Here is a 23,898-nt window from a genome sequence, read left to right on the forward strand (position 1 = left end):
GCTGTTTCTCTGGCTGCCCCTCACACCTATCTGTCCCCAGCATATTGGTCTCCTCCTCATCCTTGGACATGTCAAGCTCTTCCTGCCACCTGTTCCCTCTTCTGGGAAAGGTCACTCCGATCTTCATCATTATGAGAATTTCTTGTCCTAAATGTTACCTCTTTAGTGAGCCTTTCTTAGGCCCCTCAGTCACCCCATCATCTCTCTGCTTTAATTCTCTGTCATTTAATTTAATATTATCTGTCTCATTCACTGCTAGATTCCTACCTCTTAGATCAGGGCTGGCACATAGTAGGAATTTGACACATATATGTTGAGTGGGGGACTCACATGGGATCTTCCAAAGAGATGAAGCGTGTCAGGGCAGAAGGGATGGTTTTTTATCACTAACAGGTGAAGCGAATCAAATCGCAAATCCTGCAACTTGTCTCATGATTCACGTGCTACAAGCACAAAACCTCAGAAGGTGAATTTCCCTTATGAATAGCTGATGTTTTGCAAGAGCTTGGCGCTGCGATGAACTCTTGACCCCCTACTCTGAGCTCCAGGAACCTTCTCTTGAGCACCTCAACCCTGTCACATCCAATGCTAACTGCATCGCTGTCTGCTGAAACCAACGTTTCCTCTCATGTCCCCTCCCTGCGAAAGGCACCCCAGTCTTTCCAGAGCCTGCAAGGGACCTTGCTCCCCCGCTCCTGCAACTCCCCATCTTTTGCCAGCTCCTGTGGGCCATACAGTCGTGTCCCGTGCTGCTGCAGGGTGTGGAATTCACTCATTCATTCACTCATTCATTCATTCATTTCTATTCTCTCTCTGTCTCCGACAGCTGCCTCCTAACCAGCCTCCCAGCTCTCCGTGGTTATTCACGGTGACTCTGCCCTCGAGCAGAGGAAAGCGGTTTGGCCATGGACCAACTGCCCTTGGCTTGCATGACGGGCAGAGCCATCCTAAGGCAGAGATGGAGATGCTAGCTGCTGAAAGGTGAGTCCATCTAGACCAGCTCTGTCCCCTATGGTGGCCACGAGCTATAGGTAGCTATTTACATTTAAATTCAAACCAATTGCAATGAAATGGAAAATTTTAAAAATCAACTTTTCAGTCACCCAATCACAGTTCAAGTGTTCATTAGCGACGTGCGGTTGGCGGCTGCACACTGAGTCAGGCTGACGCAGGCCGTTTGCACGGTCGTAGAAAGCTCAACGCTAGATTCCCAAGACTTAGAGGAGTTTCATTTTAACCAGTGAGACAATCGAAGGGTGATTCAAAGCTCCTGTCATGTGCCGCTGAGCTGAATCCATGACCAAGACCCCACGGCCCCCGTCCTCGTAGAGCTGGTGGGCAAAGGAGAGTCTCTTCGTATTTTACTCCCTGGAAGTTTGCCCCGGGACCCCTCGTTCCTGCAGCGACCAGATCCTCACCACCGACGACCGCTCAACCCTCCAGACACTTTGGAGTCCCCAGGTTCAGATGAGGCTTTAATCACCAAAGAGTAGAAATCTAGCACGGTCCTCTTCCAAAGCCCCCGCCCCCCGCGCTTCTGGAATATGTACGGAAGCCTCGGGAAGGAGGAGAATGAACGTGATCCGAAATCTAGTGTAAATACAGAAAACCTGGAAAGGAGGGAATTGACCCAGAACCTGTGTTAGATGCTCGGAATGTGGGAACGGACGGGAGGGGACCTGGGCCTGACACTCCCGACGCACCCGTCGACGTGGAGGTGGCGGACGGCAGCTCCATCCTGCAGTTATGCCCTGCATGCCCTTCGGCTCCAGGCACAGCACCTGGCCCTGGGACCCAGAGGGGACACACACGCCGCCCTGCTCTCTGGGGCTCACTTTCAGCGGGTTAAGAATGCAAAGAGAAATGCCCGCTGCGGAAAGGAGCCTGCCACCTCTCATAGTCACCCAGCTCTGGGTTCTACCTACAAAGAGAGAAATACAGCAAGGAAAACAAAGCCATGGAGATTTCCCTCCAAGGAATGAGCCTCAACTGAACGACAGCAAAAAAGAACCACCTCTGTCTCAGGCTCCTTTGAGAAATGAGTTCTCTCTACTACTTCCTGGCATCTGCCTGCCTCCCAGCCTCATGCCTCCTCTCTGCGTTCCAGGGGAGGGGACCTGGGGGTTCTAAAGAAGCTCTTCCAGGGCTGGATGCTACCTGAGTGTCCCTGCCTCACCTGGACCACGGGGATCACACAGTGAAGGCAATCTCCTTCCCATGATGGCATGTTTACTCCTTCTCTTCTCTCCCGACTGCCTCCCCCGCTTCCCTTCCTCCCACCGCCTCCCCAATCATTGTGGGCAAGCAATGTTTGCTCATCATGCCCTTACCTGGGGGAGAAACAGCCTGAGCCAAGAGAAGACAGGAAGCACGGCATCTTCCTGCGTCTACAGTGGGTGCACGTCGTCGCAGCCTCCTGGAAGCCTGAGCGTCCCAGCTCCCGGCCACGCACAGGGGAGAAGCAAATCCACCGCCCTCCTGACCAACGATAGCCAGAAAATGAGTGAAGGGAGCATTCTCGTCCCTCCGTTGCCCCTTCCTCTCTGTCAATAATCCCAGAGGGAGAAGTGAAAGGCCAGAGCATGTGACTGGTTCTCAGCCAGGACCGTTTTAGACACGATGCTCAGTGAATGTGGGACGAGGGAAGGGAACTCGGCTCCCGCCAGGCTGCTGAATCAACCACTGCTTTCATTCTTACTGCTCATGGTCTGTACCTTTCTTAAGGGCGAATCGCTGGCCTTTTCCATTTAGGTAATAAAGCCGGCTGCATCTGACACATCCCTTTGCTCTGCCCTGCTCTGCCTGAGTGAATGGCCATCGATGGGCCACATGGCTGGGGGAGGCTCGCCCTGCCGAGAGCACCACTGAGCCCACGGGACGAGAAAGACCTGGGAAGAGGAACTCGGTCTCCACTGCACTGTGGCTGTGAGTTTTCCCCAGAACGAATGTAAAATAAGGGGGTCTGCCGTAATCACCACAAGAAATCAGCTTGGGTCTTTCCTCTGCAGCAAGAGCGGGTCCAGTATTGCTGTGATCCGAGGCCCCCCACATAGCCTTGGCCGGGAAGATGTCGTCCGTGAGCTTCATTAAAAACATAACATTTTGTATATTTAGGCTTTTGCAAAATTTCATCTAAACACCTATAATTAAGAAAATGAAACGTGTCGTCAGTGTTAACGTATCTGATGTAGAGTGGTCACATCAAAATAAAATGTTACTGTAGTTGGCCCCAATTTTAAGGCGTTCGTGGGCCTCCGGCGCTCCCTGTTCCTACGTAGGCCTCGGATGTTGACTTTCGGAAGCAGCGCCATTCGGCAGAACGTCCGGGGATGGTAGGCAAGGTCTACCTCTGCGGTAGCCCCCAGCTACGGGCGACTATCTCTGAAACGCAGAGCGTGTGATTTCATCTGAATTAATTTCAGTTTAAAAAGTCACACGTAACGAGCAGCTGCTGTCCCGGACGACACAGCTCTACGGGGTTAGGTACATCTGTCAAGGCCAAAAAGGGTTTCGTGGTGACAGACAATGCTGGGGTGGCATTCCCACACAGCCCCGTTCGGACAGCACCACCCAAAGCTCTCCGGACGAGGCCACCCTCTCTCGCTGGGATTCCCCGCGCCCCCATTCCCTGTGAGGAGCTGTGCTGTCTAGGACAAGATGATCGGTCTGTACAAGCATCTTCAAAGAAGATGGTTTTCCCTTAGCCCAGCAGTTTTAGGTTTTTCATTTCTGGTTGCAAATCATTGACTCTGCTGATTGCTGGAAGCTGCAGCTGGTGACTCCCTACTCCCCACCCTCCAGAGCCACCCCACCAGTGACAACACAGATAGACAGGGGTGGCCTAGCTTCCTTTCTGATGTTTTTTTTTAACCAGGTTGCTGCTTGCACAGAACTCATAGAAGACTTGCCCCTCCACCCAGACACAGAGCCGGTGGGGTCACCTTCCTCTGGAGCCTCTCACGCTGCCCTCCACTGTGAGTACCACCTTTCTTCCTCCTCCCCTGTCCCAGTGCCACCGGTGTCCTCAGTTGTGCTTTCACTCATTGGTTCAGTGGTCGTGAGCACTGGGCACTTTGCTAGAAGCTAGCAGGGAGGCGAAGGTGAAGCAGGTGGTGCCTCGCTCAGGCTGCTAGGGCGAGTGATAAGGTGCCCTCCCATCCACACAGGGCAGTCTGTCCTGTGATTTGTACCTTAAAGGAGGGGGAAGCAGGTGCTGGGGACAGGTGACAAGAAGTTGGCCAGGGGCTGGGAGAGCGAAGCCTCCATGAGGTTCTTGGGTCTGAGAGATTGCCCCGTGGGAAGGATGCTGGGCAGCATTCTTCGTAGCAGTGAAATTTGGAAACAAGCTTTGCACCAAGAGGTGGTGGGTTCAATAAATTGTAACTTATCCAGACGATGCAATAATCGGTAGCCATCCAATCAGATGACGTAGCTCCTCGTGGAATTGACATGAAAAGTGGTCCATGAGAGACTGTTAATTAGAAAGCAAGATGGAACGTTGTGTAGTCTGATTTCCTTACTGTTAGAAGTGTCTGTGTGTGTGTGTGTGTGTGTGTGTGTGTGTGTGTGTGTGTTACAGAGAAAAATCTAAAAGGAAGCATCTCAGAAGGTTAACAATGGCTAAATTAGGGAAGAGGTGTTTGACGAGTTCCTATTTTCTTCGTTCTAAATGTCTGCTTTGGGGGGATTTTCTCTGTACATTGTGAAAATACTCCTTTATAATCAGAAAAAAAACAAAAAAAGCCATGCTATTCTATTTTTAAATGGCTCATCAGCCAAGCTGTTTTGTCCTTTCAAACACACCACGCTCTTCAGTTCTTAGTGGTTGCTCCACAGCCAGCTGGCACGTCAGGGGTCAGGTTTGCCTGTGGGATGCTGGGCTGGGATGTGGTGCAGCCTGGGAGCCCGCCCCCCACCCTCCCTGAACAAACCGAAGCTCATCTGCCATTTCAGAATCTGACGGATTCTTTGTTCCAACATCTGTCTATCTGCTCCGAAGCCCCCTCGCAGGCACCCCACTCGCAGGCTCCCACGGGGAGCCCCCGGGGCCCAGGGCCGTGCCCATGGGGATGGGGGCTGGGCAGGCCCCTGACCCCGTGGCAAACCAAGATCAAAGCGAGGACCCGCAATTCCCTGGGCCTCTGTGGGCCGCGGAGGCTGTGGACATGGGCAGTTGCTGTGTCCACAGCGACTCCCGGCTGATTTTCATGTCGGTTACTTAAGAACAGCGGAGGATAGGAAGATAATGGTTGGAGGGTAGCAGATTCCAGGCTAACTTTTCTAATATACACTTTACGCTTTTGGAGAATTAGCAGCTCTCTGCCTTTCCTCCACCTCCAGGGCCCCTGCATGCACCTCACACTTTCTGGCTGTCGTGATTTCTCTCATTACACGTTCCCATGCTCTGCAGCCTTCAAGGGCCTGTAAAAATGTCACTTCCTCAATGCAGTCCTCCCAGGTTTCCCCCCACCGCTGGGGAACATGACTCCCTTTGTGCCAGTTCCCAAAGCGTGTCACAACATTTACCGCTGCTGGTATTTGCAGCCGTGACCTATCCATTGTACTTGAATGTGAGCTTCCGAGGCCACAGATCCTGTCTCGCACCCTGTTTAAGCTGAGCAAACGTATCAGGTGTCAAGGCACGTTAAATAGCAGAGCCCTGGGCTGGAGAAGGGTCCCACGATCTTCCCGCAGAGCTCCCGCCCTTGGCTCCCGTCCCTCCCGATCAGCCCTCGGAGCAGGTGGGGCTGTCACCTCCATTTGACGGTCAAGGACACCGAGGCTCCTTGCCAAGTTCCCACAGGCAGAAAGGGATGGACCAAGGGGCAGATGGGGGCCTTCACTTCTGCTCCATTGTGCTTCCCCCGCCACCCCACCCCATTGTGCTGCCACAGCGCCCGTGACGAGGTCACACTGAGCGGGCGAGGGAGCCATCTGAGGCCACGCCAGTGGCCTCCCAACAGGCCGGTATGGGATTCCTCGCTTTCAGTAAGTTTTGCCATAGGTGGCTTTCGCCCCTCTGTTCCTCTCTCCTTCTCAGAGGCAAGAAGAAAATGAAAGCAAGCCCAGAGACTTGGCGGTTTGTGGAATAACATCTTCAAAAAGTATTCTGACGAGGAATGGAAAGGAATAGACAGAGAGGCCATGGGGAATGTCTTTAGATGGTGAGTTTGAGGAGGAAAATAGTTTGCTCTTATTCTTTGGCTCTTTCGACGTTTTCTCTGAGCTGCAAACACCTTTGCCATGGAAGGCAGATAAATCTTTACAAAAGCTAGTGTAGGATTTCTAAGTCACAGAGTAGCCTCGGATAATTTAATTACAAGACTTGCTCTTTTTTGCTAGTTGCTCTCCAGCTGGAGTGGGCTCTGGGTTCCTCCTTTGGACGAGTTTTTGCAAACAGGTGTATGAAACGGAAGAGCACTGGGCTTTAAAAAAAAAAAAAGCTGATAAGTTATTTTTATGATAGCTCTTAAAATAAAATGTTATGCGCGAAGTAAAGCATTTAAATAGCTTACAAAACCTAGCCCAAAAAACGAAAGTCTCACTTTCCACTGGCCCTCATTGTTCAATCGCCTTCCAGAAAATGTTTCAGTACTAACCGGCAGAGAAGTACACAGACTTTTATGTGTTTTTTGAAAAGATCACGCAACATAGACTTCTACATCTTGCGTTTTTACCCAATAATCTCGGTGACATCCTTGTGTCAGTGTGAGGTCTAGTTTATTCCGTTCATTGACTACAGGTGGTTTATTGAACAGATGTAAGAATATTACCAATCCTTGGGTATTTAGGTGGTTTTTAGTTTTTTGTTCTGCCAAAAAAAAAGAAAAAAGCTGCAACATATATCTCTGTGGCTGTATCTTTATGTTCTTTTGTGAGAATATGAGTAGGATATGTTCCCAGCAGACGACCTGCTGAGTCAGAGCTGTTATGCTTTGTAAATTTTGACAGATACGGCTTAACCCTCCAAAAAGATCACACAGATTTACACTCCCCACAGCAGTGTGGAGGCCTTTTCCCCACACTCTTACCAACATCATTATCATCAAATCCTATTCTTAACCTAAAACTAGCTCTAACTAACCATATTCAAAGTCATTCCTTCTTCATGTGGCTCCTTTCTTTGGGAATTTGTTTTCTGATTAATATTCAGTCTCTTCATGCAAAGGAGGTGATGTAAGCCACAGGTGCTAGAAATTTATGAAGTGTTTCCTAACGAATATCTCAAAACGGATCCCCCTGTTCCCCAAGTTGTAACAAAATTAAATTAGCTGAGTTGGGACTCTTCCAAACTTAACTGGGCAGTTTTAAAAAAGATTTTATCATTTTAGAGCATGAGTCAGAAAAAAATGCACAGAGAGAATAATAAAGTCAATGAGCAATATGTAATTTGGGGTGAGATCCTTTGAGATGAGGTAAATAACTTATTCCTCATGAAACATTCGCCCATTAATTTTGACACCCATTGGTGCTTTCCTAATTCCATTATTCCTTCTAGATTTATTAGTTGACACCATAAGAATACCTTTCTCTTCTCCTCATTAATTTATTTATTCATTTATTCTCATCAGTCTGGATTCGTGGATCCTCATGTAATTGAATGTGCTATAGTGATTGCTATCATTATTGAATTAGATGCTCTAATGGCCTCAGAGTTGGCTATGGGAGCCCCGCCAAGTTGGCTCCTATGTCCTTCTGACAAATTCTCCTGGTCCTTCAGACATTTCCTCGCTTTTTGGTACAAAAAGCAGTTCCAGGTTCATCTTGTAACTTCCCTGCCCAGGCTCTGGAATCGCACATTTCTCCAAGGAGTCCTGGTTCTTTTTTGGTGCAGAAAAACTATTCGAAACCAAGATCTGGGCACTAGATGCTCATTCTGCTGTGTGTCACTGCTTTTAGGTCCATCTCAGCAGACAGAGCCAGGAAATATGTATGTGAAACCCAAAAACATATACACACCAATGATCTAACATCTAGTCTAATCTTAAAGAAACACGAGTTTGCACTGAGCCGCCAATTCCCATAGAACGACACCAGGCACTTTTGAGAAGCTGCTGGCAGGAAGGTTACAAGGAGGAAGTGAAGGCTGCCTTTTTCCTTGCCTGTTAATGGCCAGATATGACTCTGAGGAATGAAGAAAACCCCCAAATTTTCATCAGATCTTGCTTTTTTCCCTTTCTTCACTTTAACCACTTTATTGTGGTCCAACTATAATCAACTGCCAATATTTAAAGTGCAGAATATAAGTTTTGACACGTGTACACCTGTGAAACCATCACACAATCAACGGAGCAAACGTATTTATCGCCCACAAGACTTCCTCAGACATCTCTGCACCCTTCCTGCCCTATACCCTGCCCGATCCCCTGCTTCTGTCTCTCACCAAGAAATCACTCATCTGCTTTCTGTCATTATAGATTAGTTTGCGTTTTCTAGAAGTTTATGTGAGTGGAATCACACAGTATAAACTTTTTTTTGATGTGGCTTCTTCACTTGGCATAATTATTTTGCGATCCATTCGTGTTGCTGTGTGTAGCAGTCGTTCATTGCTATTCCTTTGTAGAGATAGTTCGTATTTTACTTCTACATTCATTATCCTCGCTGGACGTTTAGCCTGTTTCTAGTAGTCGGCGATTACAAATAAAGCTGCTATAAGCGTTCGCAGACCAGTCTTTGTGTGGACACGTGCTTGCATTTTTCTTAGGTAAATTCTTAGGAGCGGGTTGGTCAGATCACATGGTGAGCATACGCTTCATTTTTCGAGAAACCGACACATGGTTTTCCAAAGTGGTTGTACCACATGGTATGTTTTTGAAAATCACTGGATTTTCAGAAAAGCCAGGTGAGTCAGGATGCCGTGCTATGGAAAGGAAACCAACAGGTCAGGTTTGGGTTAATGAAGGAGAATGTTTCCTTCTAGAACCCTGGGGCGTGGCACTGGACACGCTTCTTCGATACACACTCACTAGAGGTGTAAAAGGCAAGCCCCGCTCCGGTACAGACCCCCTTCCTTGAAGCTCTTGTTCCCTTGGTCCTCTGGGGGTGTGGGTTCACAGAGATTCAGAACACATGAAGACAACAGCCGAGATTGAGGTCCTTTTCTTTGGTAAACACACCTAGGACTTCCTTCACCTGCCGGAATCACGGGTCAGAGAAAGTAGGGCCGGTCATTACCCTTCCCTGAGCTTGTAAACGGAGCACGCAGATAGGTACTGGGGTACTCGGGCGCTGGGCGTGTCCAGCACAGGGACCCTGATGTTAGCAGATGCCACCGCACCCCACCCCTACCCCCCACCCCCGTGTTCCTGCCACCTGGTTACCCAGAGGCCCTTCCTCTGTGGAGTCCGGACCAGAGCATTCCCAAGTCACCTGCTGCCTAGTCATCCTTAAGAGTCCCTTGACTGGTAAAAAGGGTGCAGGTGGGGAGGGGAGGATTAGTCAGCAAAACAGACCTGGACTGAGACGTGGAGTCAAGAGAAAACGAGCTAATGGAAAAAGGACTTGCTGGGAAATATTGAAGCCCCAGAGTGTCTGTCCTCAGAGGAGAGGCCGCTGTCAGTCCTGTGTGACCGACCAGGGCGGTTTGGGAATCGAGGGGAGCTACGGGCCTCGACGTCAGCATCACGCGGACTCCGACTCCTGCTTGGGATGCTTTTATTTTCCCCGCCGCGAGAACAGATTGAACGGGTAATCTCCATCTTTAACGTGTTCCCTGCTGTTCACGTACAAGTCCTCATTTTGACTCTTGCTGTCTCTTTCCAGAAGCAAGCGTGCATCGGAGCCACCATGACACCCACAGAAGTCGTAGTGAGTACAGCCGCGCTGCTGGGGCTCCTCACGGCGCACGCGCCCTCGTCTCGCCTCCTGGGGGGGTGTGGGAAGGAACCCATTGCACGGGGAGGATTTCTCTGTGAGGTTTCCCAGGGTGAGATCTCTGCTGACTGAGCGGCTCCCCACACAGCGGCCGAGGCCCAGCAGAGGGCTTGACAAACATGAAGAGCCAGGAGCACCTTGGGGCACGTTGCGAAGACAGAGGAAAATTCTAGTTTGGGTTTTATTAATAGATGAGGATTTCTATGATCTTTAACCAGGATGAGCTTCTCCCAGCCGAGGAAGCCATGAGGTGACCTCTGGTCCTCATCACTCCATGGAGGAGGTGGAGGTGGGCCACCTGACAGCCTCCCTGGCTGGGCTCTCCGACTCTGTGACTCGGATTTGTCGTGGCCGGCTTGACAATATCAGAATGTGGGGAGCAGGGCTTTGGGTCAGAAGGGATTAATAATACCCCAACTTGGGACTGAGAGGGGTGGGGGCTGTCTCTGGCCCAGTGGCTGAGGGCTTTGGGTAGAACATTCCCATCCTGAGGTCTGTCTCCTCTAAGACAAAGGGTCGGACTCAATGGTCTCTAAAATCTTAAAATCATTCTAAAATCCGTCGAATTTCCAAAAAAAAAAAAAATTTCCAGAGTAGAAACAAAAACCTGCATGAGAAGGCAGCCCGCACTGCTGAGCTCTGGGCCGGCCACTGGACGTGCGGCCACACACGGTTCTCTCATTTACTTAGATGGATGACTATAAGGTGCTTTTTTTTTTTTAATTGGATCCAAATGCTAAAAATCATCCAAAATAAATGATGTAAAGCTCCAAACTAAGTAGTCCCTTGGGAGTGACACAGCTATCGCATAATGTCCCCGGGCAAGGACCTCTCTGAGCTGTGACGCTATAATTAGGGCCTTGAACGCAGACAGGCAAACCGCATCCTTGCCCACCTCACCCCGTGCCATTCGCGGGCCTGACTTAGGAGCCGTGGACCTTTCTAGCATCTCACTCCATTTCTAGTTCCATCATCGGCTTTGGAAGCTGTTCCCTGGCCTGGCATGTAGACTGTGCTCAGGAAATATTTGTTGAATGAGTGAACAGGTTACATGATTTATCACCTATGAGAGAGACCCGAAGAGCTGATGTTTGTCAAGCCTGGAATGCGTCTGGCACTTTCTCAAACCGGGCGGGGCGCGAGACGGTTACGGTTTCACAATAATGGGACCAGGTCCGGGCCTCTCCCTGCCCTCATGAATCACCACTCCTCGTAGCAGAAGGACAATCTAGAACTAGCTCAAATTTCAGCTAATTGGGACAACAGGTTGGTAAATACCTCATTTTTTTTCAATGGGGTCTGAGAACAACGTAGTTTGCTAAGAAATATAGGAAGAGAAACCTAGGGTGAGGGTATTTCTAGACATGCTAATTAGGTAGGAAAGAGAACTTGGTCAGCAGGGCTGGGACATTTGCTATCAACAACAGTGGCTTTTCCAACTCTATCCCCACCCACCTCATTTCCATACCAGATTTGAGGCACTTTACAAGGATGTGTACAACAGAATAGGGAAAAAACAAATTTAAAAAAACCACAGAAATTAAAACAAGGTCAGAGGAAGTTGATAGAGTAGATCGAAAAGACCAAGAAGAGTTAAAACTTGGGTTTTTAGCCTAAAGCGCTGCCATCTGGTGAGGCAGCTGCTAGCCATGTAGGGCTATTGAGCCCTTGTGCCCCATCCGAGATGGCCGGTGAGTGTAAACAGTACCCCACAACAGGACGCACAATATCTCAATAAATTTTATATCGCTTGCAGAATAAAACAAAAACATTTTCGATATATCAGGTTTAAATAAGATACATTATTAAAAGAATTCCACCTGTCTTTGTTTCTACTTCTTTCATGTGGCTGGTAGAAAACGCAAACCTCACCTGTGGTTTGCTTATGTTTCTCTCGGACGGTCCTCATCTAAAGTATCCTGTTTGCTTACCATAACTGGGCTACAAGTCTGGCCGAGATTCCCGATTAAAGAGGGAATCCTGCTCAGTCATAATAGTCACGAGTTCCACGAGAATGAAAACCCTCTGTGTTCTTCAGGAGATAGGAAGCCTCCCTTCACGTGTCTTTTGTATTTAAGTGTCACATAAATGTCTAGGGTAGATTTGGGTGAGAAGGACACAGCTATCCGGACGAGCCCCTTGAGGTCTCCTCTCAGTGGAGAGGGCGGGCTGCATGGGGAAGTACTTCAATTCTGCCTCCACGCAGACCTCTGGCAATGAAGCCAGGGCAGCTGCTGGGGGGTAAATCCAGCGTGCACAAGCCAGAAGGCTCCACTGTGTGCCCTCGGATGGGACGCAGAGTAAACAATGTATGAATTCAGATCTTTCTACTAGGATCCTTTTCTGAGTGATCCAGGTTTTGAGTCTCTGTAGGTAGCTTCTTCAGCAAAAGCAGTGTCTCTAGGATACAACTCAGAACAGAGAGCATGGAATAATGGCTTTGTGACCTCAGAATTCCTCACGGAAGCCTGAAAGAGGGACCTATCCCTACCCGAAAGCTCAAGGATTACGTATACGTGCGTAACGTGCTCAGCGCTGGGTCCGCCACGCACTAGGTGCTCCAAAGGTAGGGAATAAATAAATAATGATGTTGACATTTGCCGGGAGATTTTCAAAGGCTCCTGTGTTTGCAATCCAAAGGCTATTTACCCATCAGGCATGCACACAGCTATGAGCATAGTCCTGACATAGGCAGGACACCTCTGTCCAGGGTCCCCCAGCCTGGGATGTCAACTCTTGCTCTGTTATGCTCATAGAGATGGCCAAAGCTTTGAACTTGTAAGGATCATATAGGCTTACCTTGGTCTTCAGGACAAAATTTATACAAATCAGCATTTTTATGTGTGAATCAAGTCACTTTTTAAATGTGCCCGTGGGATTCCCTAACTAAATATAATTCTATGCTGAGGCACTGGGCCCTCCAAACCTCACCCAAGAAAACATGCTCCTTGTGCTTCAAGAGGGACACAGTGTCCTCGTTCCGGGGCTCATCTCGTGCCCGCTCACGGGACAGTGGAGGAAGCCGGTCTCCTGGGACACTGGGACTACTTGAGTTCTCTTCTGCAATGCCCTCGGAGCTGCATCTGTGAAGGGGGATGGTGTTTGCCTCCCTACCTCACAGCATTGGGCTCAGGCTCACGTGAGAGTCTATCAAAGCTATTTTGACCCCAAAGTGTAAAATAACAAAACCTCCACCAAAGCAGTTTCATGCTTGCTCATCGTGTGGATTCACACTTGACACCCGCTTGTCTGCATGCCTTTACCGACTTTCCTCCAAAATGCCATCTTCCCCCAAATCGCTAAAATATGTGTCACCCATGAGATCTGTCCTCCCCAGACAGACAACAGCCAAAGCTAGAAGAGAAACCAATAAATGTCAACCGTCGATGAATCAATCAGGCCTGGAGACGAAGCACATGAAAAATCGCGAGTTTTCCTCGGCTCTTCCCAGCAGCGGGTCTTTCCAGCTGCCCTGTCCTGAGGACCCGTCTTCTGGGTCCCTTCCCCTGGGGTCTCTCTCTTTGCCATCGGACTTTCTCTTGGTCACACACTAGAGACAGAGTCAGGAATAGATTCCAGGTTTTCCTGGTTGTAGTTCGAGTTACCCTGGGTGTCCTCTCTGAGGTCCTCCTGACACGTTCTGCCAGCCAGGGCCCAAATCCTGGCTCTCGTGTAAACTTCAGAATTCAGCAGACAACGACGTCCTGTCTACCGCCCTTCATCCGTCAGCTCGGTGTGTCCCGATGTCTCAATAAGCACTCCACAAACACGTACGATGGGTTCCATGCCCGAATAAGGTTAGGAAGCATTGTTGGACAAAACTCAACAGATTTGAAGGACTTTGCACAACCTTCACTGTTCTAACATGCGGTTAAAAGAAAACAAGTTCTGCAGGACTTTTCAGAGCCTTTAATATGCTCATGAGTATTGTGAATTTCAAAGATGGCGATATAGTCTAATAACCACTACTAGCGTTCCATCCGAATGTAGTTTGGGAAATGTGTATAGACGGGAGAACCCAGCGAACAGAAGTCTGGTAGAGGACATTTCATTATTTCACTATGACTAATTAAATATATAAAATAAATATTTAGACTTAAATATTTAATGTTTAAAACAAAACTTGAGGTTACTTCTAGGCCAAACGCATCCAGATGAATTGAACAACTGCTGCATTTGCCTGAGGAGCCTCGGGGAGGACCGCGCCTCGGGCTGGGCCGGCGGGTGCGAGCTCTGGTCCCTGGTGGGATCTGGGAGCCCTGCTGGGGGAGGGCGGACGGGAACCGAGAGCGTCTGAGGACGTGTGTGAGCGGGCGCTTTGGGACGTGGCAGATGTGGGTCTGCCCTTCTCTTCCATGCTGGCAGCTCTTTTTCCTCTTCCTCTTGCAGGAGTTCTAGGATGGCTTCTGAGCCAGGAAGCCACAGAAATTATAATGAGGGGTGTGTGTGTGTGTGTGAGTGTGCATTGTGAGAGCGTGTGTGCACGTGTCTGAATAGTGTGCATGTATGTGTATGAGTGAATATGTGTGTACATAATTGTGAGCATGAGGGTCGGCATGTCTGTACATATGTGTGCATGCAAATCTATGCATGAATTGTATGGGCTCTTATTTGTGTGTGTGTGTGTTTGTGAGGGCCAGTTTTCTGGGGGTCTGTTCAATGTGTACAGTTGCACCCCTGTACTTAGAAGTGCCACTTGCATGATTTCATGCTCTGCTGTCTTGAAATTCTTAACAAATTTTGAACAAGGGACTCTGAAAATTACGTAGCCTGTCCTGGTGCTTGTGCATGTGCCCATATGTGAGCGTGTATGCGTGTGTGTGCATGCATGTATTTGCATGTGCACATGTACCTGTTTGTGTGTGTGTGTGTATGTTGGTGCTTCTGAAGCAGGGGAACCCCAGCTTTCAGAAAACCCCACAAGATCTGTACCCAGAAGAGTTTAAAGCCTCTGAGGACCTTTCTCGGAGGGTAGAGGAGAGAGAAGGGACAATCGAAATCATTCACAGAGTCTGTTAGAAGTTTGTGCCCATTGGTGGTCCTGAAGGGGTCCCACCCCACCTGCCATGCGTCGTATAATTGTTCACTCCCTGTATGTTCCTTCCACGGGTAGGTAATTTCATGACAGCAGGAACCATGGCTGACTTATTCACCACTGTATCTTCGGCATGTACATAGTACCTGCCATGTTGTAGATGCTCAGTAAACATTGGTTGGATAAATAAATCCGTTACGATCCAGGCAGATGGATCGAATTCCCACTTTCTACACATATATTTCTTTGTCATCGTAGACTTTGGGGACTGGAAGGACCAAGTGGTCCATGCCTCTGTCATCGGACAGGACCTCCTTGACCTAACGCCATCTCGTGTCTCCTTGCAGAGCCTTGCCCCTAACCTGTCTGAGGACTACATCCCTGACTCCACATCTTCCATGGATGACTACATGAACTTCAACTTCATAGACTTCTTCTGTAAGAAAAACAATGTCAGGCAGTTTGCGAGCTACTTCCTCCCACCGCTGTACTGGCTCGTGTTCATCGTGGGCACCTTGGGCAACAGCCTGGTCATCCTTGTCTACTGGTACTGCACGCGAGTGAAGACCATGACTGACATGTTCCTTCTGAATCTGGCGATCGCTGACCTCCTCTTCCTCGTCACCCTTCCCTTCTGGGCCATCGCCGCTGCTGACCAGTGGAAATTCCAAACCTTCATGTGCAAAGTGGTCAACAGCACGTACAAGATGAACTTCTACAGCTGCGTGCTGCTCATCATGTGCATCAGCGTGGACAGGTACATCGCCATCGCTCAGGCCACGAAAGCGCAGACCTGGAGGCAGAAAAGGCTTCTGTACAGCAAAATGGTTTGCTTTACGGTCTGGGTGATGGCGGCCATGCTCTGCATCCCAGAAATCCTATACAGCCAAATCAAGAAGGAATCCAACGTCATCATCTGCACCATGGTTTATCCTCATGATGAGAGTACCAAGCTGAAGTCGACTGTCTTGACCCTGAAGGTGATACTGGGGTTCTTCCTTCCCTTCGTGGTCATGGCTTGCTGCTACACCATCATCATCCACACTCTGATCCAAGCTAAGAAGTCGCCCAAGCACAAGGCCCTACGGGTGACCATCACCGTCCTCACCGTCTTCGCCTTATCTCAGTTTCCCTACAACTGCATTCTGTTGGTGCAGACCATCGACGCCTACACCACATTCATCTCGAACTGTGCCATTTCCACCAACATTGACATCTGTTTCCAGGTCACTCAAACCATTGCCTTTTTCCACAGTTGCCTGAACCCCGTTCTCTATGTTTTTGTGGGGGAGAGATTCCGCCGGGATCTGGTGAAAACCCTGAAGAACTTGGGCTGCATCAGCCAGGCTCAGTGGGTCTCCTTCACGAGGAGAGAGGGTAGCTTGAAGCTGTCATCTATGTTGCTGGACACAACCTCGGGAGCTCTCTCCCTCTGAGAGCTCCTCCCTCCGAGGTGGGTGGTCCTTCTGGAAGTAATAAGAAAAATGCAGATACTGATGGAACCAGAGGGAAACCAAAATACAAAGAAGTGAGAAAGAGAAAGGAATGCTCAGAAAGGGATGGATTTGAACATTATTATTTTGAGTCAGAATGTGCCAAGCTGGAGTTTTCAAATTTGATTGGACATCCCAGGACACCGTTGACCGGCTCCTGGCTGCGATGCCTGGAGTTTTCAAAGGACTAACGAGCAGCACGGAGGACTATGCCAGTGCCACCGGCCCCTGCACTGACGCAGCTGACCTCTGGAGGAGGCGTCTGAGTTTCTCAGTGCACCGTGGGTTGCTGTGGCTCCAGTTCTGACGCCGCCCCTTCCAAAAGGAAACGCAGAAGCACTGGCCATTGCCATAATCCACAGAAGTGCAAATTCGCAAGGTTGCATGAAAACTTCCATCTCTGGAGAATTTCTGCCTTGGTTTTGGGGCAGATACCCGTGCCAGGTCTTATAGATTATTTTTTTATTTTTTTTATTGTTTACGTCTATAGCACCTGGTCTTCCTAAGTGGTCTCCCATCTAAGTGCTAACCAGGCCCGATCCTGCTTAGCTTCCGAGGTCAGATGAGATCAAGCACGTTCAGGGTGGCATGGCCATCGAGCAGGTCTTATAGTTTCTTGATCTAGAATCTTTCCAAACAACCACGGAGCTAATTCCCCTCAGGTCTCCTTGATCTGTTCTGGGCCAGGGTGGGTCCTTGTTCCCATTTTGAAACTCTTCAGGGCTGGTCAGTGAATCCCTGGGCTGCTGACCGTACCAGATTCTATTGGCTTCCAACTCATTCCTGTGTCTTGCTGGAGGTTCTGTGATCCCACACCTGGCCACAGGGTTGATTGGGGTGAGGATTCAGCTTGACCACTGGTGTCACGGAAGTGGCCCTCTCAGCCTGTGCAGGGAGACGAAGAACCTGCGTCGGCGGAACCCGCGCTGACTGTGTGGGCTCGCGCTGCCGAGTGGCTTTTTTGATGGTCCACTCTTCTCTGTACAAAATGGGTTGCTCCTGTCGGCCTTTCTCGTTTTTGAGGCTGCTGGAGGATATCTGGCTCCGAGCTTCTCCTTTCTTACTGTCTGCAACACCAACACGTTTACAAGCTTTCAACTTAGAGATTAGGCTGGAAAAAAAAAAGAAGGTAATGCAGTTCTTTGTGTCTTTCTTTGAACTATTTGGCAAATTTATCACATTTGAAAACGTTTCTTATTAGAGAAGTGCTTTTTCAGGTATATTTAAAATATCCATTATTGGTTACTTTCTTCTTCACCCTGTCTCTGTATTTTAAATATGTAATTACAGATCAAATAGCCATATTAATCGTGTGAAGGGTAAGAGATTTGGATAAGGAAATAAAATCTCCAAAATACCTTGAAACCGTCTCGACTGACCAGTGTTTCTCTCTCCTCTGATCAAGCTTACTTCCCAGGGTTTTCCCGGTTAGCCCAATGATCTTCATGGGGGCAGCACCATGAACCCCCAGCTTTGTCAGGTGCTCCGGGGAGGCCCTGCTTTTCCCAGAGTGCTGAGAATCGCCGTGGTTTCAGGTCCCAGGCCATCCCTGCTGAAAGTGGCACCAAAGCACTGGACTCGGCCACGTGCTCCTTCTCTCGCCCACTTCTAAACTATGGGGCAGTGAGACAGTGAGCAGAACACGGGCAGCGACAAGGAAAGCAAGGGGGTGATACAAAGGCCTCGCGAACCCACCCTGGGTGGGGGCGGCTGGCGGCAAATCAGCACCGTCCTGGAACCAGCACGTGAACTTGGGCCCTGGTATAACAAGCACCTCTTACGGTCAAGAGAAGGGTGACCTCTCGCAGGCCAGTCTATGGATAGAGCCATCTGTATGGCCACTATTTCCAGCAGAAGACTCAGATATCGCTCGAGGAACATGGACGGATAAGCAACAAGTATGTGCCAAACCTAAGGAACATCCTGCAGCTGGGCGAGAAAAACCAGCTGAGTCTGGCTTTTCCGTTCTCTGCCCTCTCGAGACTGCGGTGCTGGTGCTGCATGTCGCGGGGGTCCCGATGGAGATGAAGAGCGGGGAGGGATGGAAAGAGGAAGGGTGAGCCGTGATTGTGCTTGTCGAATCTACTCGCGGCCTAGAGTTACTTCGACGATGCCATGAGGCCACGCGGCGCTGGGGGTTTAGAGGTGAATACGACTTTGGCCCTTGCACGTTAGTTGGAAAAAAGGTGTCAGAAGCTCCGCCGTTTTCCCTTTCAATGTCTCCCTTTGATTCTTACAGTATGAAAACCTGCGAAGGACATGCGAATGTCTCTCTCCAACACGGGACTCCGTAGGAGTCCCTCTCCCCTCCACATATTTATTCGTTACACTCGATTTTAGTCCACAGGCTGAGTGAAAACTGTCCGTGGTCCATTGGAGATGCACCAACAGATCTCCCTTCAAGAAATAACCTGTCGGGAGTGTTGTCAGCGCACATCTCCAGCTGCCAGGCCGGAGTCGTGTCCCCCAAGGCCACCTGCGCCCAGTGCCTGACAAGGACAGAGCATGCCAGCTGGAGGGGGGCTCTCGGAGGGGTGGCGTCTGCTCCAGTGCTTCCTGCCAGGCTGGCCGGGGTCTGTGGGGCTTCCTGCCAGTTCGATTTCCCCCGCTGCCCAATCCTGCTTCCTCTCGCTTCCCTTCATGGGCATTTATTTCTAATAGACATCTTGCGCCCCAAACCTCAGCTCAGCATCTGCTTCTAGAGAGAGTCAGCCTGCAACCATCTTTTCGCCAGGGCCGCCAATTCCAAGAGCCCGACGGGTAAAGAGCACAGGGCGTCCAGGAGCTACGTAGCGTGGTGAGCATCAGTGACAGAACTCATCTCAGGGGGCCGAGGGCACAGGCCCTGTCTGAGATCTCCCTGAGCAGCAGCTGCAGGCCAGGGCCCGGGGTGTGCGGCGCACACGGTCTGCCTTAGGACCCTGCAGCCACCCTCCCTGGCCTGTTTACTCCGTGCCAGGCAGATGCTGTAATTAACCTCATTTTACAGATGAAGGAACTGAGCCTCGAGGATGTTAAGTAACTCACCCAAGGTCATGCGGGCGGTAATTGGAAAGGCGAAGACATGAATCGGGGTGTGTTTGGCCTTCGAGCCTTGGCTTTTGCCCACGATGCCATCCTGCCTTGCCTGACACGGTTGGACAGCATCGCTTTGGAGGGTCCACCAATAATTTGCCAAGTACCAAGCCGAGTACCAGGAAATGCGAAGATGGACGGGCACAGCCAGCACTCCTTCAGATGCCACTGCATGGAAATGAAGAGATGGCATGTGACAGTGGAGGCCCTGCTGACCCCTCCTCAAAAGTGGGTCATGAGAGTGTACCAGCATGGGACCATGTCATCATCCTCGCCACGTCAAGAGGGCTCCTACCTGTGCCCTCTCCCGGCTCCTCCCCAAACACATGCAGGTGTGTGTGTGTGCAGGTCCGAGGACACCGCATTCAAGCCTGGGAAAACTTCGGGTGGTGGCTTTCCGTCTCACCTCACGCTCGTCCAGAAAGGGCTAGACAAGGCGACAGACAGTTCTCGCTGTGATGGCCAGGCGGCTCTCCGTCTGGATCTCCTCCAGCCACGTGCTTCCTCCCCAGCTCCTCAGGTCTTTGCTCAAACAGCACCTTCTCCTCCAGGCCTTCCCTGCTTTCTGGCCCCCTGCCCCCCATTGAACGTGGTGCCCCTCTGCCAGGACCTATAATATGCCTCACACGTGACAGACATTTAATAAATGTGTCCTAAATGAATCAACACTCCCAACCTCAAATATTTGGTTCCATTGTTATGTCTCCCAATGAACAGATGGAGAAACTGAGGCAGAGAGTGGCTCGGTCACTTGCCCCAAGCCATAGCTCGTAGGTAGTGGCACCGGCGACCGACTTCATGTCTTTCTGAGACTCTGATCTGAGCTCCTGGGTGCTCTGTTACATCTTTTCTCTCCAGTTGGGGTTCCAGCACTTTTGTTTCAGTGGTCAAGTCACACCACGGAATCTAGGCGTGGCTCTCTTCTTACATAGACCCTGGGTCAGGAGGGCGGGTGGCCCAGGATGGGTGGCCCCTAGGCAGGGGAGCGGGAGCCGTGACCAGACTGTGGCTTGCCCCGGGCCTTCCCTCCCTGGCCTCGTACTCTCACGCTTCCTGTCGAGCGGTTGACCTCTGTGGTGAACGTAGGGACATATTAACAACGTATGACTCGGGCTCATAAGAATTGGGCATTTGGCTGTTTATGAGAAATTGAGACAGCCATAAACTGACGTGACTTTGTTCTTTGTAGAAATGAGTTCAAAATTTAAAAGCTAAACTGCCATGTAATAAAACTAATCCTACGGCATAGAAAGGTAGACATAGAGAAGGATGCCACGCCTGCCACCACGTTCACCTTCCAGCATCTTTGTCCAGAAACGCGGTGTGACCAGTGTGCCAGTCTTCGGCTGGGCACTTACAGACTTCTTCCATCCTCCCCCTTTACCACGTCCTTCCTGGTTTTTGCCTTCGAAGACGATGTGCCCCCGAAGAGTCTTGTGCGCGTCTCGGAGTCCGTGGTGTGTGTATCTGGAGGGGAAGGGTTTGCCTGGAGGAGGGTGAGAACTGGGGTGGGGGGAGACGTGCAAGAGAAGCAGAGCAGCTGACTCTTGCAGAGCAATCGTAAAATGGCCCTGATTCTCCGTCCCTTGCTGTCCCCATGCCCTTTACAAAATGACCTTGCGGTTCCCCCCATTAACGGGAGTCCCCTGTTCCGCACGCGGAGTGCGGGCTGGCCTTGCGACTTGCTTTGGCCGAGAGATGGGACGGTGTGACGGCGCTGAGACTAGGCCTCAGGAGGCTTGTGCACTCCCGTTCACTCTCTTGAAAACCCACCCAACACCATCTGAGCAATGCTGGGCCATCCTCCTGGGGGATGGGTGACCACGTGGAGCAGAGCTCCGTCGTCTAGCCAAGGCCAATCTGCACCAGCCAGCCGCATGTGACCAATCGACTGACCACAGACACAGGAGTGAGCCCAGCAGCCGGGAACAGCCAATGGGCAGCTGCCCCTCAGACATGTGAGACAGCACAGCCGAGATCATCGGACCGCCTAGATGACACGTAGCTGACCAAGGACAGACGCAGTAGTGAGCCCCGCAGGAGAAAGTCCAGAAGAACCCCCTAGTTAACCTGCCGATCTGTGGGCTAAATAAATGCTTAGCGGATTAAGTCACTGGTTTCGAAGTTGTTTGTTATGCTGCATTATTGTGACAATAAATAACTGACACAGCCTTTTGAACGAAGACGGATACATTGTAAGGGTTTGAAGGTCAAGGGCTGCCATTGCAGATCCTGCTTTATGGAAGAGTTTTTTTTAATCACTGGATAATCTACGTCCAGTGAAATGAAAACGGTTTAGAGAAAACCACGCCCACAGCCATGTCCGCATGAGGCAGTAGGACTGACATTTTCTCTAGATGATTCACACTCAGCATTCCTCGAGTCTTGGTTTCCTCATCTGCAACAGCTGGATGACTTATGTCAAGAGCCTGTTAAATTAGTAAACAGTGCTGCAATGAGCCGATCTTCTTCTTGTCTTTCTTGCCATGAAGACCCATCACTCCCAATGGTCTTATTTTTATTTTTATTTATTTTTTGCCTCATGCACCCCCTTGGCAATCTGATGAAACCTATAGCCCCTTCTCAGAATATAAAAAATATAGGGTTAAAGAGAAAATCGATGATATTGAAATCTAATTCTCTAAATATTACAACAAATTCATGAACTAGTAATACGCATGCCTCTTTATTAATGCATTAAATAAAATCTACCAGCAGGTCTCATCACAGCTCTCATTTCCTAGTGGAGAGGAACATAAATGATATTTTAAGTCTGCAACAGATGTCGTGTAATAGGAAAATATCTGTCATTTCCACTGGTGACAAAATCACAGGTCTTGCTAATACATATGAGTGTGGCAGGTTGTCTGTATCCATAACTCAGGGAAGACCTAAATTTTGGTTAGAAGTTAGGGGAAAGATGCAACTCCCCACCCATCCAAGTTCACTGACCTGAATTCCGTGTATGGACCAGCTTAGGGACCCGTGTTGAACCTGATCTCCACCCACCTGTATCTATTGGTACCCAACTCATGTTTCTTCCTCTGAGTCTTAAATTGTGGACATGAACGGAACTACTTTGGATTTGGGAAAGAAGATATTTTTCCATTTCTATTTCCTCGAACACGAATACGAGCCATTTTAAACATTGTGCTGGGAAGAGATTTTACTTGTAGGATGGTTTCATACTAGGGGCTTCATTTAGAAATGCCTTCCTCCCCGAGGATGAAATTTCCATCACTGCGTCCCAGTGGCTGGGCCAATGGATTGAGGGAGAAGTTCAAGCTCCCTGACGTAAAGGTCGCTGGTAGAGTTTAATTAGGAGAAAGGTCCATTAGCTCATTTACCCCTTTCCTCAAGCTCTAACCAAAGTGGTGACACAGCAGCGATCAGCAAGGACCGTCACGGTGCAGTCCACAGACTCCTTCTGCCAGAATCGACGGGCAGAATGAATAAACCAGATCTGATCCGTCAGAGCTGACGTGGTGGTGTCCACAGATCTGCATTTTCATAGGCCACCAGTAACCAAAATAAGAACTTTCTTCTAAGAAACTCTTTGGTACTTGCTTTCTATTTACTGAAACTGATGAACAGCTTGACTCTGGATCAAAACCAAGCCCTGAGTCAGTCTTAGGCTCTTCCCGATAGCCTGGTGTCTGAACCCTTGGTAACCAAGGAGGCTCTGCCTGATCCGAGATGGACACGGCTCCCTATCTTTCTTCCGCTGGGTCATCTCAGGGCATGGATGTGGGGTCCTCTTTCTGAGAACACCCAACCATTCCCTGGTAGGGGAGGGGTCCTTGCTGGCGGAGAAGGGCCGCCCTTACGAAGACGTTTGGTTCCACACGTGGACCCTGAGCGAAGGCCCCTTGGGAGGACTGATGGTGCCTCCAGTCCCTGTCCCCTTCTGTGAGAGCATCCGAGGCCTTCCGCCAGCTTCAGAGTCAGAGGAACAAACTGGATTATCCTCTTTGTCTGCGGTCACTGTCTGTGTGTGGTGTGTTTGGTAAACGGCCCAGGTGCCCGCACACCAACACGGCCATTTCTCCCCTGCTCCCTTCTTCCGGTGAGAAAGGAGATCTCTGCTCTCCTCGCCTCCGGCCCAGCCCTCCTCGAAGCCTCCGGAAAGGCCCTTCCCGCTCACCCTCCTTTCTCGCCCCTTCTTTGCTCGCTCGTCCTCACGGCCTCCTCCATCCGCGTTCCTTTCTAACCAGGGAGAAGACAGCACCTGCCCCACTGACCTGGCACGTGGAGTCTTGGGCCGTGCAGGAGTGCTGGCCTTCTCTTCCCTGCTCAGTCAGAGGCTCCTGGGGAGCAGAGAGCTGGGGAGGCTCTCCTGAGACCACTTTCTCTGGCGATGCCATGCGGCCACAGGCCCCATGCCAAACCCGGTCAGCAAGTGAGGCTTTGTTTTGGACAGGA

At 50.0% G+C, this 23,898-nt stretch overlaps 1 protein-coding gene and 1 pseudogene across 1 annotated transcript; one reads left to right on the plus strand and one right to left on the minus strand.

The window, feature by feature from the left end:
- Positions 1-918: 918 nt before the first annotated feature.
- Positions 919-17,460, plus strand: CCR9 (C-C motif chemokine receptor 9). The gene is made up of 5 exons (XM_039837547.1): positions 919-981; positions 2,752-2,925; positions 3,875-3,974; positions 9,763-9,807; positions 15,256-17,460. Exons 4-5 carry the CDS (start codon positions 9,787-9,789, stop codon positions 16,342-16,344), a joined length of 1,110 nt encoding a protein of 369 aa, XP_039693481.1. The 5' UTR covers positions 919-981; positions 2,752-2,925; positions 3,875-3,974; positions 9,763-9,786; the 3' UTR covers positions 16,345-17,460.
- LOC120582561 (uncharacterized) lies at positions 16,883-17,001 on the minus strand (annotated as a pseudogene).
- Positions 17,461-23,898: the final 6,438 nt, after the last annotated feature.

The sequence above is a fragment of the Pteropus medius genome, unplaced genomic scaffold (assembly GCF_902729225.1).
Source record: "Pteropus medius unplaced genomic scaffold, Ma_sr-lr_union100, whole genome shotgun sequence".
NCBI lineage: Eukaryota > Metazoa > Chordata > Mammalia > Chiroptera > Pteropodidae > Pteropus > Pteropus medius.